Raw genomic sequence first — 16,871 nt, 5'->3', positions numbered from 1 at the left:
AATGCATTAACATGGAGGCTTTGACTCTGCTAAGCCAATGGATTGCTTCCTTCTAACTGTGGCATCCCAGACATGCCAACACATGCTTCCTATGTAATATTTGCTGTTCTGGGTGAACTTGACCATTCACGTCTTTGTTGGAAGAGGAGAAATCCAAAATGCTTCCAACCATCTTTTGAGTTTGAACAACTATTTGGATCTTTTACACATTTTGGCTTCATGCTTGCCTGATCAAATCTGTATGAAGTAAGGTTGAATAAGGAACAAGTGCCATAGAGTTTCTGCATGAGCAAGGACATTTGAAAACCAGAAGATTGTTAAGAGGCACTCCAGATTTAGCCATTACTAGATAGGGGCGGTGTTACGCCGCTGCTCACCCAGATTTTTTTTTAACATAAAAAAAAAAAAACAGGGTTGTCGACTTGGTTGAGTTTTAATAAACAGGCTAGTCTAAATAATATAAATAAAAAAATAAACTAACACAAAAAATTGAGAACAAAAAAAATACATTAAGCTCGTTGAAAGTAAATTGAGTAATATTATGAAGTTTCATTATTAAACAATTTAACGTTGAAAGCATAACTAAAAAAAATCAGTTAAAAAAAAATTGGAATCAACTTGGGTTAGCTTGCTATCTTTACAATCTTAGGCACATGATTGAGATAACCTCATAGAACAATGAAAAAAATACACAAAACCAATTCCAAATAAATTAGATGTTAAAAGAAAAAATTAAAAAAGAAAAACAATTTTATAAAAGACCAAAGTCAACTTGTGTTAACTTTTGAAACTTGATATCTTAGTCATGAGCCTAGCACCAACTCTATAGAAGAAAAACTATAAAAAATAACTCATCAAGATTCTAAATTATCAAAGTGTTGAGGGGTGAAATTAAAAATAAAAAACAATGCAATATAAAAAAGGATAAAAAAATAGCGGTGAAAAAAATTAGGATTAAATTTGATATTAAAATAATTTGAAATCAAAAGGTGATTGATGAAATTGAATTCAATTAAGAAAAGAAAAGAAAAAATAGAAACTAAAATAATAAGGATCAAATTTGATATAAAAATTAAACGAAATAAATGATGACAGAAGAAATTGAAGAGAAAAAGCAATTAAAAAATATAAAATAAAGAAAATAACAATAAAATAGAATGAAAAGTAAATTAGATAAAAAAAAACGAATAAAATGACACTTTTTATATTTTTACAACGAGGGAGAAGAAGGAAAAAAGCTCAACATATTCCAACCAACACTTCTTCGTGTATACATGTGGTACCAACAAAAAGTGCATGGCAAGCCACATCTAGCGCCATTCTAAAAAAATGTTTTTAACGTTGAAAGATACTATAGGTGCCAATAATTTTTTTTTAAAATAATATTTAGATTTATCAAATAATCAAATTATTACCCACTTGTTAACAACTACAAAAAAAGTAGTTTGAGAAAACATAAAAAATCCCTTGGTTTCAAGTTTAAGAAAATATGCTTTCAATGGTGTTAAAATAATTTTATTATGCATTTAGAAATAAAAAAAAATAAAACACTCTAGATTTCAATTAGATCATTAGTTTTTATTTTAAGAGTATTTTATGTTTTATATTGTGCTATGAAAAGCAAAAAAATAAAATAAAATTGGTTTTTAGAAAATAATAGTATTATCCTCCATAACTAGACTAATAGTTTTTTAAGAAGGGTAAAACTATAGTTATAATATTATCATTCATAATATAATGTATTGAGATGTATAGTGAATTCACTACTCCTAGTCACTTTTTTCTTTAATGTTACAAAAAAAATAAAAAAAACACAAACACAAAGAAATACATAAATTTATTGAAAAGGGTCTCAAATAAAAGAATCCTCATTGGATTTTTATTATTAAATTTTCTATATACCTTCTCTCTTTACAACTTTTCAAAATAAGCTAGACACCATAATTTTTAAATTCAGTTTAAGATTTGGGTTTTGAATTTTAGTCGGGTTATCAGATTTTAATTGGGTTTATGAATGGTTTAAATTAATAATTTTTTTTCTAAAAAAACAAAATCAAAATAATATCTTCTCTTTCTCTCGTGAACTTAGTTATGTGTTCATAATCAAACTTTCATTTAAGGTAAACATATCTCCTCTTCCTCTCGAGCTTAGTTATGTGTTCATAAACAAAAAATTATTATTTACCAAAAAAAAAAAACATATATTTATTAAACTTCTTACATTTCAGTAGAACCCCAACGAACTATTCAGGTCTCTCACGTTCGTTGTACCCCTGGCGCCACCACCACCCGTGGCAACATGCAAACCGCAAACAAAACAGCAGCCAGGTTAAAGGGAAAAGTCAAAGCAGAAAGCAAGCTCTGTCGGGGAAATAAATTTATTAACAGTAATACAGGGAGGTCTTAATTAAACTAGACAAAACTTAAAACCAGGTACAGACTGATTGATCTTAAAGAAGGTAAGGTAGTTTCCCTAAAAGGGCAAGTTCCTCGAAAAAAGGCAAAAGAGAGAGAAGCCATCCGCCGGAAAGTTAACTCGGCTATAAAACCGGGTTTTAAATTACACGGGTTAACTCAGGTCAATCAATTTGTGGTTTATATGCTTGGAAATCAAACAAGTGCAACAGAAAAATTACTTGTTATGAAGAACAAATGGATCTTTTCTTTGATCGCTAGCTAGAAGGGATTGGAAAGAAGAAAGGAGGAACAGGAGAAGAAGAGGAAAGGGTCGGGATTTGTGTTCGTAAAACAAAACGAGATCGTTTTGTTAATTTAAAAACATACATGACAAGTCTCACTCGGGTTGCTACGGGTCACCCGGGTTACGGGTTGACCATCCGGGCCGGGTTTATTACTATGGCCATAAGAGGTTAAACTTCTGACAATATATAAATCAAAGAGTCAGAAAGGAACGCAAGACAAAGCAAAAGCAGCTGCTGTTTCCAATCTGAGGTTTGTTCTTAAGAAACATCACTCATTTTAAATACAAAAACGTCATCACTAATGACTAAAACTCTGCTGATTCATCATCAAACCCTCAACTAAAAAGAGAAAAAAATCAGTTTACGGACACAGATTTTACATCAAGTAGATCCCATATTTCTTTTCTTGCTAAAAGTTCTGCTTTTCTTCAGGTTATTGATCTTGCAAGCAAGGGAACAAGCTCTGCAGAAAGAAAAGGTAGCACCACAATCTTTCTTCTTTCATAGACACACACATGCATGTCACTCGCTATGTGTTGTTGTTTTGCTTTATCGATCTTGTGTTTTACCATCCCAAAAGATTTATGGGTTTTCCTTTTCATGTGTTCTTACAAAGGCTTTGTTTTGAGTGGTAGAAATCAACGCAAGTATGAATTCTTGGTTTTTGGAGTTTGTGTGTGTATCAGTATGATATCTTTTTTCCTTTTTATTACTTGAGTCGTTTTTTTAGCTCAAATTAGTATGTGATGTGATGCTGCTCGTGGTTCTAGAAATGAATTGCAATTCTTTTGTTTGATTTTCTTTATGAAGAATACTTGGAATTTGCTTTACCGTTTGGCCTTTACCCAAAATTACCAGAAGAAGATCAAGATCATCACTAGTTTGCTTTGGGCTCATGGTTGATTGCCTAAAGGCATGTTGTAATACTGGAAGAGCTGTGTCAAATAAATCAAACTATATTTCATTAAAAAAAATAAAATAACAAAAAGCAAGTCGGTTAATATATTATGGATGTACTATTGGTAATGGTTTCTGGGTTATTTCTTTTCTTTCTAGATATTATACTAACCCTCAACTATTTTAGCATCTATGTATTTCGTCTGGATCCTGCTGTGTGCATGTATCTTGGCGATTTACTTCTAGGATAGGAAGTAGATCAAAGATGTACTGGGAAAGTTCTGGGAAATTAATTATATTCTGTTTCTGTTTGGGAGCTGAACAATTTCATCTAGTAATGAATTTCTTTCTATAATTGCACTATGTTGTTGTCGGGATATGGGTAGGCCTTCTACGTTCCCAAATGCATCTGTCTCTAATTATTTTCATCATCAAAGTGGGCATCATAAATTTTTGAGACTTCACCTTTTGAATTTAACTGCGGAACCATCACAGCTATGCGATTCTCTGCTTTTCCTAGCATTAAGAGGATGCATTCCTATCAAAACTTGGCTAGCGTAAGCCATTTGTTACCATGCTTGAATGTGAATTAAGTGTGATTGATGTCATTGATTGATACTGGGATATACCCTCATTAATTGAAGTGATAATATCCATAAAAGCTCATCCTTGATAAAATGCAAGGATGATGCTGTTATTCTGCATCTTGGATATTATTGGGGAGAATTGTTTATTTGTTTATGTTTTTGAAATCAGACAAACTTGGTTTGTGGCATTTTTTTAATAATTCAAACACCTGATTGGATAGTGTAAATTGGATTTGCATCGCCTTTTAGTTGCATCTGTTCTGCACCTCAGAGAATTGCTATTCATAGCAAAGCCATTTCTTTCATGAAATTTCCTTTCAGCATGCAATCATATGATATGTATATCTATATAGTGCAAATTAAATGCTGGATTTAGTTTTTCATGTTTCCTCTTGTATCCTGCTAAACAGAGTCATTAAGTTGCTTATTATTGTGTTTAGTTGGATCAAAATGGATCAGCAAGGTTATGGAACAAATCCATATCAGCCAAACCAAATGCCTGCTGCCTCAAATCCTGGATCAGTTACTGGTCAGCCTGCAGGAGCTCAGCTTGAACAGCATCAGCTTGCCTATCAGCAGATCCACCAGCAACAGCAACAGCAACTCCAGCAACAACGCCAGTCTTTTTGGACAAATCAGTATAAAGAAATAGACAAAGTTACTGATTTCAAAAATCATAGTCTTCCCTTGGCAAGGATCAAGAAGATCATGAAGGCTGATGAGGATGTCAAGATGATATCAGCTGAGGCACCAGTTATATTCGCCAGGGCTTGTGAAATGTTTATTTTAGAGTTGACCTTGCAGTCTTGGAATCACACGGAGGAGAACAAGAGGAGGACACTACAGAAGAATGATATTGCTGCAGCTATCACTAGGACTGATATCTTTGATTTCCTGGTTGACATTGTACCTAGGGAGGATATGAAAGATGAAGTGCTTGCATCAATCCCAAGAGGAACAATGCCTGTTGGAGGGCCTGTTGATGCACTCCCTTACTGCTATATGCCACATCCACATGCACCTCAGGTCGGGCCACCTGGGATGATAATGGGCAAGCCTGTGACAGACCCAGCTATGTATGCCCAGCAATCTCACCCCTATATGGCACAGCATATGTGGCCACAGGGACCAGAGCAGCAGCAGTCACCCTCAGATCAGTAGTAACTGGAGCATGGAAGTTCAGAAGTGTAAGCTCACTTTAACTTATCTACCGCTGGTTTGAGTTTGATGACCGAGACCAGGGTGATCAGATGGTTATGTTGTACAGGAATGCTTTCATGTAACTGATAGTGCCAATATTTCTTGCCTTTCTACCAGATTTTAGTACGCATATCATACTCCTTTTCTAGTGAAAACCATATATGGAGATGACAGTCGATGTTGAAAATTTCAGTAATGGTGTCATGTAATGACCAGACTTTCTTGTTGTTTTTTTCCCTTTCCTATATGTACGTGATAATTGATGAGCCATGAACATCATCCTTCTGTTATGGTATGTGAACTATGGTTGCTCAATGTGGATTTCTCTCTCTTTTCGTTTAGAACCCCCACACCCCAAATTCTTTCAATGTCTGCGTGTTCATATGTACTCGGTTTCCTAGCTCCATAAATGTTTTCATTGAGTGTAACATTTTTTGAACGTCTAGCACAAAGGGATATCCCTCATGAAATGGTGCCGTCAAGAATGGAGCTGAAAAGAAGCATGACTTTTTGTAAATAACATGCAGAAAAGATTATAGCTGATCTTGATTGAGCTTCTTTTTTCTTTTCTTTTCTTCTCTCTCTTGGACGTTATCCTCTCATTTTTATGTTTGAATCCTTTGTTCAGCATTGAACAGATTAATTTTTTTTGGTTTGGTTCACTCTTTATAAGTTCTTTCGCGTACCTTCTTCGCAGAACGATTAAAATGTGAAAAGTACAGCAATATTATGTTTCACTACAAAATAACCAGTATTATGTTCCCCTTTAAGAGCTGATCTTATGTTGGTGAACAACATATCCCTATTCTCGAAAGCATGTACTCAGCTGATACACATTTGCTAAGTGCTGCTTCCAAAGATTTGTGCTACGGAAGTTTCTGATTCAAGGACCAAAACATGCAAGATACATGTTAAACTTAAGTTGTTTGACCTCACGAAATCGGATAAAGAAGAAAAAAAACTTGTTGAAAAAGAGAAACATCTCAAAAATTTTCATGTAATGTGTGATAATATTCCATGTATTGGTGGAGAGGTCCTTCCGGAACTTGATGAACCTTCCATTTCTAACTTATGTACAGGGATTATGTTATCTACTTTACATGCTCTTCATGACAATCACCTCTAGAATCCCATCAAAGCCAAATTTGCCTGAAAACTGACTAGGATCAACCGAACCAGGCAGTTGAAATGAAACAGAAAACTGTCCCGGTGAGCAGAGGTTTCTGGATAGCATCTCAAACTTTTGAGAGAACCTGTACACCGTTTCCTCACCTGTTGTTGTGATGCCCTTTATCAGCACCTTACCATCATTTTCGATTTTGCAGCTGAATTCATCTGCAGAAAGAAGGATAGTTTAAATAAGACACTGAGCAAAGGGTTAAGGAAAGGAAAAGGTATCAAGATTGTTAATATAATGGAAACATGAGGTGATGCAACCTAAAATTAATAGGGTTACCTCTTTGGCATTTTCAAGCACACAAACAAGAAAACCATCACAGAAATTTTAACAAGAGTGGCCAGCGTAAATTATTATGAATCTTGGTGGCAATAAGTGTAAGTTACACAGTTAATGTTGTCTTCCCATGTGAAAGCTGAGATGTTTTCTATGGAATTGGAAATATGATCAGATCGATTGAATGTCATCACTGCATGGTACGCACATGGCAAGCTACAACATCATTTGATTTTTCCATCTAACAGACAATTTAGAGCATAACAAGCTGATAAGATATAAAAGGAAAATTAAGAGATTCATGAGAACTTTATGCTTACAATATATCTACTAAAGGTTAACTACAGCATCATGGAAAGAAAAAGGAAATTCAGTAAGAAGCAAGCATTTAATCATACTAATGATACTTACTGTCGTCTTGTCTCACTCCAGGAAGAGACACCCGGAAAAGGTATGCATCTTCACACTCACCAATATCAACAAGCCCGACAGTCTGTTGCACCTGGCCCATTGCAGCAGTACCAGTCAATGCAAGTCCACCTTTACACGCAGCCACCAGACTGCTCCACTCTTCCTTTTTTGCCCCTGATGGAAGAAAAACCATCCGTGGACTTTCTTCAGCAGATTTTCCAGAATCTCTGGCTGGTAGAGATGTTGTACAGCTGTGAGAAGGAGGCAAACCTCTATATGGCACACAGCTAAGAGGTTGCACATCATAGACATGCAGATCCCTGGCTTGCAGGTTGCCATCTGCATGTGTACTTGTGGGAGGCCATTCTACACCAGGTCCAGCCTCATGCACTATCACATCATATAGAGCACTGCCATCCAAATATGAGTGAAACCTTGCTGCATCTCTATCCAGCAGAAGATTCTCAAGCCCAGTTAATCTTATAAACCTCTCAATGTCCTTTGAGCCAATATGGGAGGTATTTGGGTTGTTGATGAATATCACATTTGACACAATTTGGTATCTATTATCCATTAGTGAATGAGGATGTAGGTGGGTTGGAAACATATCGGGAAAATGAGGGTAACTGGCAGTTCCAGAAGCAAGTAGGTTGCCTAGAAAGAATTGGTGCAATGAGGATAATTTCAGAGCAAGATGCTTCTCTGCCTTTCGAAGTGCATAGTGGTATATATGCTCTATTTCTTCAGTTTTGATGTAGCCTCCTGTTAGTTGTTCTAATAAGTAAGTTGATAGCCCCTCAGCTGCTCTTTGAAACAGTGATTTTTTAGGTCCTTCTTTCACATCAGGCCCAAAAAAGTTTCCGATGATGAAATAAAGGAGGAAAAGTTGGTCATTGTTGGCTATGACACTTGAATCAACAAAGGATTCTGATCTCGCAGTCGAAAGAGAATTTGCAGCCTGAGATGAAGTATCCATATGTTTGCAATATAATAAATCGGAATCTGCATAAAAAATTCAAAGCACTTAGGAAAAGAACAAATAATGATTCTCATAAATTTGACAAAAATTCAATTAATGTACTCATAAAAAAATTATGCTGACAGGCCAGTGCCTAAATTATACATGTTGTTATCATCATTAATCATATTATTTTCATTTTATGATGACAGGCCAGAGCCTAAAAAATACTTATTTTGGGGGTTAATGTTAATTTGAAACTACATTAATCATATTATTTTCATATGATTCAAGTGGAACACATGCTCCTGGCAGCATTTTACATATCATTCCATATTTGTTGAATTTTTGCCATGAACAAATATCTGAATTACTAAAACAACTTATGAGCTCAAGTTATATCATAAGATGGACGGCAGATTGGTAGGCTATGATACAACTATGTGTTGAAAAAATAACTTAGTTCAGCGCAAATACATCGAGTACACTGTATAGTATCAAAGATAGCCAAACTCCTCTAATCAATGACATGAACTACCATATATTCACAAACTTCTACAATTGACGAGAAACCATAAACGTATGCATGCAAACATCTACTCATTCATTTGCAAAATATTGGTGCATCAACAGAGATTTAGCAACATAACTGCCTATGTTTTACTCCCTATATAACATGATTAAAAGGGAGTCTAACTATCCTTTGGAATTCCGCACTTTTAGTTACAGGATAAAATTCCATTAGGCAAGGTATGGCTTCAGCTATAAAACTTTTAAATTGAAAGGTTCCTTGAACCTATGGCTTAACTGACATAAATATATCAGAAGAACTCCTAAAGCAAATAAATTTAGGGGAATGGCTGAGGAAACTTTATCTTTTGAATCTAAAAATAACCACCTCAAGGTCACCAGCCATTTCAGCAGCCAGAATTTTTCGTCATGACTAGCCTGGTCTCAGATAACAAAGGGATGGAGAAAGGTTGCTAGGCAGAGCAAAGCGCTACAAATGGTGAAAAGTCAACTTGCTAACTTGATAGAGCTGAATTCTTCAATGGGTTTTTTCTGTCGACAGATGCCCTTGTCCTTCACTTGTTGTCAGGAAACAATAACAAATAGGACAAGTATTCACTCTCTCTCCTTAGTCTATATCCTAAGGGGAAAACTTAATCTGCTAGCCCGAAAATATATAGCTAAACAAATAATAGCATATATGTTTTCTGATTATGACAAGGAGCAATCAAAGCAGTTAACAACAATGCATGCTTAGAAAAGATAAATCAAATAAATGTAGCAGAGTTTGAAGATTTGAATTGTGGCTGGAGTTTTGTTCATGGAATACATGCCATTGTGAACTTTCATAATGGGTTACTAGCATTGCAGGATAAACTTCTTACTTAACATGCCTCTCCTAGCCCATTCTGTTACAAGATGTAACAAAAAAGATCCGTCACTAGGGTCCACTACTTAATGTAACAGCTGATGTTTAAGAAAATAAGTAGTAAGACTGGAGATGAAAATGATAAAAAGGTTAGTTATAAGTAGACGTACAAGCAAATCAATTGACCCCTCAACTACAAACAAATCAATTGGCCCCTCAACTACCAGCCTGAGCTTTTAGGTTTAGTGCTTTTCTAATGATCTCTTAGAGAAACTATGACTGGGTGATCAGATGTTTCAGGCCTGAAACCCCCTATGTTACAATAAATTTCAACACAAAGTTGCAGCACATCTATGTTAGGTTCACACATTCAAACCAAATGACTTCTGCATAGAAGTGTGTTTAAAGATATAAAAACATGTCCTTAGAGCCTCAACTATAAGCTTGAGTTTTGAGGTCTGATGCTTCTCTCATAACAACTTCTGGACTCATGCTCTTTTCTACTGGAATTTGAAATCAAACTCTCATGATGTATAGAGCACGTGTCTAACCACAATGCCTGTGGAATGCAAGATGTCATCATCATACTAGATAGATCAACAACTCTAAAACAACCACATTAATTTGGACCATGACCATGGAGAACCCTAGCATTCTTAGGTCCCATGCTGAACCACAACCTGGATCATGCTAGCCAATTGCAGTTCATTAAGACTCTGGACCCATAAAAAATGGCAATCCAAGTATACTTTCACTTATTTCAAAATGTTTCTAGTAATTAGACAAAGAATAATTTACAAGTTGGAAGACATCAAGATGGAAATGCAACATCTAACCAAAAGAAAGAAAGTTTGTAGCTAGTTTTTGCTTATAAATTTTAGCACACATTTGCTAGTACATACAAGGAAGGGTAAATACTCACACCAGTCACATTTCTTGACTGGCCACAAACCAAACTTTATCATGTTCCATTCACACGATCATGAGCAAGAGAAACCTTACATTTCACATAATTCACCTCAATAAATTAGAATTAGAAAAAAGAAAGTGACATGCATGTACAAAATCTTTCCAGTGAATGGCGAAAGTGTTGTCATTAACAATTCCTTGGAACACAATTTCAGTAAAGCAAGAAAATCTTTTTAAGCTATATATCTTTGCTATTTGTAATGGCTCAAACTAGATATGTATCTTCAGTTAGTCACTGAAGTAGGAATACAACTGACATCACTCCATGCTGAAACATGTCCAAGGCTGTGACAGAGTATCTGCATTGCTTTAAACCATGGGAAGAGTATCAAAATGGAATCTGATCTGTCCTTGGTCATCTGAACACTGACATGATAGATTCGATTGAGAAAAAATCTGGCACAATCTCATAAAAATAATTGAAAAAAAAAACTCTATATGCAGAAGTTTTTACATGGTCCAACACACAAAGGTCCTGAGGAAGAAATATGGAAACAAATATAGGAGGGATGCTAAATCCACCTAAAAAATGGCTGAAAATTGGCACCTTTTGTTTTTATTGATCTCACAAGTTCTGTGAATTAAGAACTACTCTTAAAAATGTACCAGAACCTCTTCCAATTGTAAAGTTGGTTACTGAGAATTGAATAAATACGAACACAGAATATGGATGAAGCAAATCAATTTGCCAATTCCCCAGACCGGAATTGTTCCTTTCACCTTCGACACAGTGGACTGATTTAATCAGTCATTAACAGTAGCTAAGAATGAGCACAATTGAGATGGTTCATAAAACTAAGAAGGCAAGGGCCCTCTATTTTCCTTGGTAGCTCAAGGAACAAAAAACTAAGGGTAATAAACAGTAATATACAGCAAGGAGCAGACAAGTGGATAATAGCAATAAAACAAAGCATGATGCAACCACAACTGAACAATGACATCATTGGACGGGCTAAGACCAACATTAAATCAAGCGTTGATGTAAAAAGGAAAACATAAAGAGGCTGATTAAAATAATATTTGGGCAACTCAGGAGTCAGGATCTTTCCTGTGAATTGGTGCCTGACTTGATGATCTACTGAAAACTTCTAGCCACCAAGTCCAGCTGGGATCTAAGGGATACAAAAGCCTTCTCCTCGTTAGTGAACGACAAATTGAAAAACTGGCCACAACGATGAGATAAAAATCAAAAGATTATTCAACTTAACATGAAATTCATTCAAATTATGAACTATTATGCGGATTAGATCAAGACTAATCAAATTTGGCAACCAATCAAGTATACCAGCTTTGAATCACGGAAGAAATAAATAAAGGCGTCCAATTTGAAGGAAGTTTTAGCCACACCTCATAAAAAATTCCAATTTTAAAAAAAACTAGATTTCCTTTTTGTGTATAGTTCTACCAAAACAAGGTTACTTATCCAAAAAAAACTCAGCAAATTTAAGGCAAAAGAAGTTAACAGTCTTCATATCATTGACTCTCGTGACTGCAAAACTGGATTTAGGTGAGGAAAAAATGAAAGAAAATCAGCAATTTAAAGAACGAGATTTTGCTAGGAACACAAAACCAAAAAAAAAAAAAAAAAAACTTCAATAATTAATATAACAAAGGTTCATTACTGTATCATATATAAACTGATATCAAATCATGAAGAGAGAGAGAGAGAGAGAGAGAGAGAATCAACATCTATGAAATTATACATGCAACCAAAGATTCATGCAATACAACACTTGTCACCTTAACCATAAAAAAAAGTAAAAAATAAATTGGGTTACTCATCAAAATCCTTGCTTTTGATACAAGCAAAAAAATACAAACCCCAAGTTCAGATTCCAAAGAAAAATTAACACATCGAATTACAACTAACATAAAATTAAAAACAAAGAACGAAATAATACGTGATCAAACACATGCATACATAATGTTTGTAGAGAACGAGCAGTAAGAGGAACTAACCAGTAAGAAAGAGAGGTTGAGAGAGTAAAGGCAATGAAACGAAATAATGGGTTGTTGTTTGTTCTGGGTTTTGAATAGTAAAACTTGAGAAAGTTTGTCTTTTAGTAGTTTTGGCAGCTAGTAAGAGAAGCCATGCCATTTCTCCATACAAGGTACCTGCAGCACAACACAACACTGTTTTGGCCTGGAGCGTTAACCAAAACAAGACTTGAAAATCTAGAAAATAGAAAATATTGAAAGTTTGAAAAGGTAAGAAAATTAATAACTTGGAACACCCCAAAAAATTGATATAACCATGAATAATTTGAGAAATAATGAAAAACTTAAAAAACTCATGTCCTACAAAACTTATTTCGTTATCATAAACATATTTCTATTTACGAGGATTTATAGACGTAAGCTTTTCATTTTTAGACTTTATAAGTTAGTTTTTTTTTTTAATGTTTAATGTTTTCTATATTTATTATGGTGTTTCAATGTTTATTTTTTTTATTGTATGAAAATTACTTTTTTAGGTTTTGAATATTAAATTTTTATTTGGTTGTTGATGGGTATTTTCATTCGAAAAGAGGCGAAAGGTCATATATTTTTTAACTCATTATAGATTTTTTTTTCTTTATTAAATTTAATTAAAAAAAAAAAATAACTTAAAAATTTATTAAGAATGTGATTTTATTAAATGCTATTTAATTTATATTTAGTTTTTGAATAAGATTATAACTTCTTACTTATTTTTTGTACAACTTTTTATGATTTTTTATATATATATATATATATATATATATTTTATCATTTTCTTTATTATCTTTTATGTGCAAGGTTTTTCTTATTATTGCATGATTACATAAAAATATCTCCAAAAAGTTTTGGTGTATTATTCTTATATACTTTTAAATATTCTTGCAACAATATTATCAAAATATTTTTTTTATTAAAATATGATTTTATGGTTTTGATAATTTTTGTTTCGAAAAATAAACATTCTTTATAAACAAATTGTTATATTAAAAAGAAAAACAATTGCATTAATAGGATTAAGAGGTTTTAATTAAACATTTGCCTTTCATTTTTATTTTTTAAACGGTCGTTTAGAGTCTTTTGGATATTTATTTTAATGACCTTTGAGTTTTATTAAATAAAGTACATTTCTAAAAAAATTATTTACATTTATTTTCATTTATCTTAATTATTTTAATGATGATATGGAATCAAATAATTTAATTATTTGCATTTATTTACCAGCTTTTTGATTTATCTTTGATTTGTGTCAACATTTTTTAAAAGTTTATTTGAGCATATAATTTTTTATTTATTTTACTAAACATATGCATCAACCTTTTAGTTTACAATAACTTTTTTTTATATATATATATATCATACTAGAAAACATGTAGACAATGCTCATATTTTATTTTATTTTATTTAAAAAATAACTTTCTAATCCAACTCTTTGCCAAACAGTAATTTACTTCCCTTGATCTAAATTTTGAGTTTCATATGGGTACTATATATTAAATGGTTGATTCTTGACGTGGCTAATCGATCTGATCATCTTTCGTTTTGCTGGCTGGCAACAATGGTGAAAATGTGAAAAACAAAACCCCAAAACTTTCCATTTAATGGCTGTGATGAATTCAGGATTGTGTGGTTTCCCTACTTTTCATTATAAGAGCATCTAAAATCCCATCATCGCCAAAGTTGCTCGTAAGCTGGCGAGGATCAACTGGACCAGGCAGTTGAAATGAGATGGAAAACTGGCCGGGCGGGCAAAGATTTCTGGATAGCATATCAAACTTTTGCGAGAACTTGTACACAGTTCTCTCGCCTGTTATCGTCACTCCCTTTATCAGTACTTCGCCGCCGTCAGCTTCGATTTTGTAGCTGAATTCATCTGCAGTCAGAGAACAATAGTTTAAGAACAAGGTAGAATGGAATTCAGTGAGAACAAGTGCTCAATTTTCTATAAAAGATATACTTGCTTGGATCTTTTCTCACTCCCGGAAGAGAGTACACCGGGAAATAGTAGGCATCGTCACGTTCACCGATGTCGACCACCCAACAACTTGTCCTACCTGTTCCATTGCAGCAGTACCAGTCAATGCAACGCCGTTTTTAGTGGCAGCTATCAGATCACTCAACTGTTCTTTAGCTGCTCTTGAGGGAAGAAAAAACAATGCCGGACCATCCTCTGCCAATCTTCTATCTGTGGCCTGCCGAGAAGTTGAACCGCCACTACCTTGAACATGGTGATGCCTAGACCGCGGGATTCTATCTGCAGGTTCTGCTCTCTTACGAGAGAAACGAGTACCGGTAGGAGACAGTTCTATTCCATGTCCAGCCTCATGGACTATCACATCATATAGAGTACCATCTGCATATGAGCGGATTGATGTTGCTGCATCTCTATCTAGAAAAAGGTTCTCAAGACCAGTTAGTCTCTTGAACCTTTCAATGTCCTTCAAATCAATATGAAACGCATCCGGGTTGTTGATGGATATGATACTTGATACAAATTTATCCCCGTTTTCCATAACTGAATGAGGATGCAGATGAGCCGGAAACATATCAGTAAATTATGGGTATCTGTTAGTTCCCGGAGTAGGGAGACTGCCGAGAAAAAACTGTTGCAATGGCAGCAGTTTGACAGCAAGATGTTTTTCTGCCTTCCGAAGGACATAGTAATATATCCTCTCCATTTCTACAGTTCCCATGCACGAACCAGTAAGTTGATCAAATGTGTACATGGCCAAGCCCTCAGCAGCTCTTCGAAAAAGTGATTTTGGGGGTCCCTCCCCTTTCAGATCAGGTCCAAAATAGTTGCCTAAGATGAAGAACAGAAGGAAGAGCCGGTCATTGTTGGCACTAACGTTTGAATCGAGAAAGGATTCTGTTCTTTCAGCAGAAAGAGATCTGTTCGCAGCCTGGGAGAGGGAGCAATGTCCATAGTGCTTGCGATACGATGAATCAGAATCTGCTAGAAAAAATCACCATTAATAGTTAGGAACTTAACATATATATAAAACAGTAGTTGATAAGAACACAGACATTGTACATTGCATGTACAAAAATAACAATGAAATTAAGGAGCTAATTACCAGTGTGAGTGAGTGAGAGAGATGTTGAGAGATTAAAGGGAGTGGTGAAGTGTCATAAGTTGCAAAAGTACAAAACAGCAATCATTTCCTTACCCAACTGCTATTATATTTTTTTAACCTGATTTTCCTACAGTACTGTTACCTGTTAATTTGACGTTAATCATTGTTGGGGAAGAAAATCTAAACAAAATCTGAGTATCATGGCTCTTTAAGTGGAAGTTAATCCAAGTTTTGGTCAGAAAATCCAAGTATGATGACTTATTTGCATTGTTATTCCACCATGGATGATAACTTGGGGGCATAAATAAACGCAAAATATTTATGGTTATAGAAAGAAATGTTAATAATTTCTTTAAGGAAAATATATACGATCAGCTTTATATATATATATATATATATATATATATATATATATATAATATGTTTGATCCGAATAGTTAAGTTGTTTTTTTTTAATAATAAATGATTTATTATTTCTTGAATGAGATTGGAAGTTAATTATGATTAAATTTTATTTTTGTATAATCCTAAAGATATATCGCTTTTATGCATTTGAAAGATTATATATAATTTTATTTTTATGTGATCTCAAGTTTAAACTCTTTTATTGCTAATATGATAGTTATTGGAGACTTATATGATTGTTAATTTCAGAGTTTGTAAGATTAGTCGAAGTATGTATAAACTAACTCAAAAAAACCATGTTAATAATAATAAAAAAATAGATTAAATTATTTCATATATTGTTTTCAAGGATAAAAATCTTAGAAAGTTAAGGAATGTAGTAAATAGCCTTCTTAATTAGTACCATGCACCAATATTATATTATTAATTATTTTTTATTATATATTTTCATTCATTTTCGTTTCTTGACATTCAAATAATTTTATAAAATCTTTGTTCAATGCCTATATTTCTAATTTCTATTCATTCCACATATGATAATTAAAGTTTAAAAATAACAAAATTACATCGAATTAACTTTAATAAATTAATAAATTGAACCTTTGTTATTTTTATAGGAGCCCTTGGTTGTTTTCTTATATTTCTTGGACTCCGTTAGGAGAAATTATTTATACATTTTGACAAACTCTACTAATATTAAAAAAGGACCTCTTAATCAAAAGTTATAATAAAATCTTTATTTATTGTATTTTTATCTCTATCTATAATATTTGTCTCGTTTGTATTAAAAATAACTATTTAAAATAAAAGAATTTGAAAAAAAATATAATACTAATATAATCATCTTAAATTTTAGT

At 33.6% G+C, this 16,871-nt stretch overlaps 2 protein-coding genes and 1 pseudogene across 7 annotated transcripts; 1 reads left to right on the top strand and 2 right to left on the bottom strand.

Moving 5' to 3' along the window:
• The first annotated feature begins 2,848 nt into the window (after window positions 1-2,848).
• Window positions 2,849-5,701, top strand: LOC118060818 (nuclear transcription factor Y subunit C-3). The gene is made up of 3 exons (XM_035074108.2): window positions 2,849-2,952; window positions 3,135-3,180; window positions 4,627-5,701. Exon 3 carries the CDS (start codon window positions 4,637-4,639, stop codon window positions 5,345-5,347), a length of 711 nt encoding a protein of 236 aa, XP_034929999.1. The 5' UTR covers window positions 2,849-2,952; window positions 3,135-3,180; window positions 4,627-4,636; the 3' UTR covers window positions 5,348-5,701.
• Window positions 5,702-6,329: 628 nt separating this feature from the next.
• Window positions 6,330-12,764, bottom strand: LOC118060816 (increased DNA methylation 2). 6 transcript variants are annotated; one of them, XM_073404005.1, is made up of 4 exons: window positions 12,515-12,656; window positions 10,509-11,667; window positions 7,251-8,252; window positions 6,330-6,721 (listed from the first exon to the last, which is right to left on the bottom strand). In XM_073404005.1, the coding sequence occupies exons 2-4, from the start codon at window positions 10,549-10,551 to the stop codon at window positions 6,483-6,485; spliced, it is 1,284 nt and encodes a 427-aa protein (XP_073260106.1). In that variant the 5' UTR covers window positions 10,552-11,667; window positions 12,515-12,656; the 3' UTR covers window positions 6,330-6,482. The 6 variants fall into 6 exon arrangements, with proteins under 6 accessions (XP_073260106.1, XP_073260107.1, XP_073260105.1 ...); XM_073404006.1 differs by having other exon boundaries at window positions 9,107-11,717; window positions 12,515-12,652; XM_073404004.1 differs by having other exon boundaries at window positions 10,509-11,717; window positions 12,515-12,652.
• Window positions 12,765-14,298: 1,534 nt separating this feature from the next.
• On the bottom strand, window positions 14,299-15,773 carry LOC118060842 (uncharacterized; annotated as a pseudogene).
• Between the last annotated feature and the right edge of the window lie 1,098 nt (window positions 15,774-16,871).

The sequence above is a fragment of the Populus alba genome, chromosome 13 (genome assembly GCF_005239225.2).
Source record: "Populus alba chromosome 13, ASM523922v2, whole genome shotgun sequence".
NCBI lineage: Eukaryota > Viridiplantae > Streptophyta > Magnoliopsida > Malpighiales > Salicaceae > Populus > Populus alba.
This window is presented reverse-complemented; position numbering and strand designations above follow the sequence as displayed.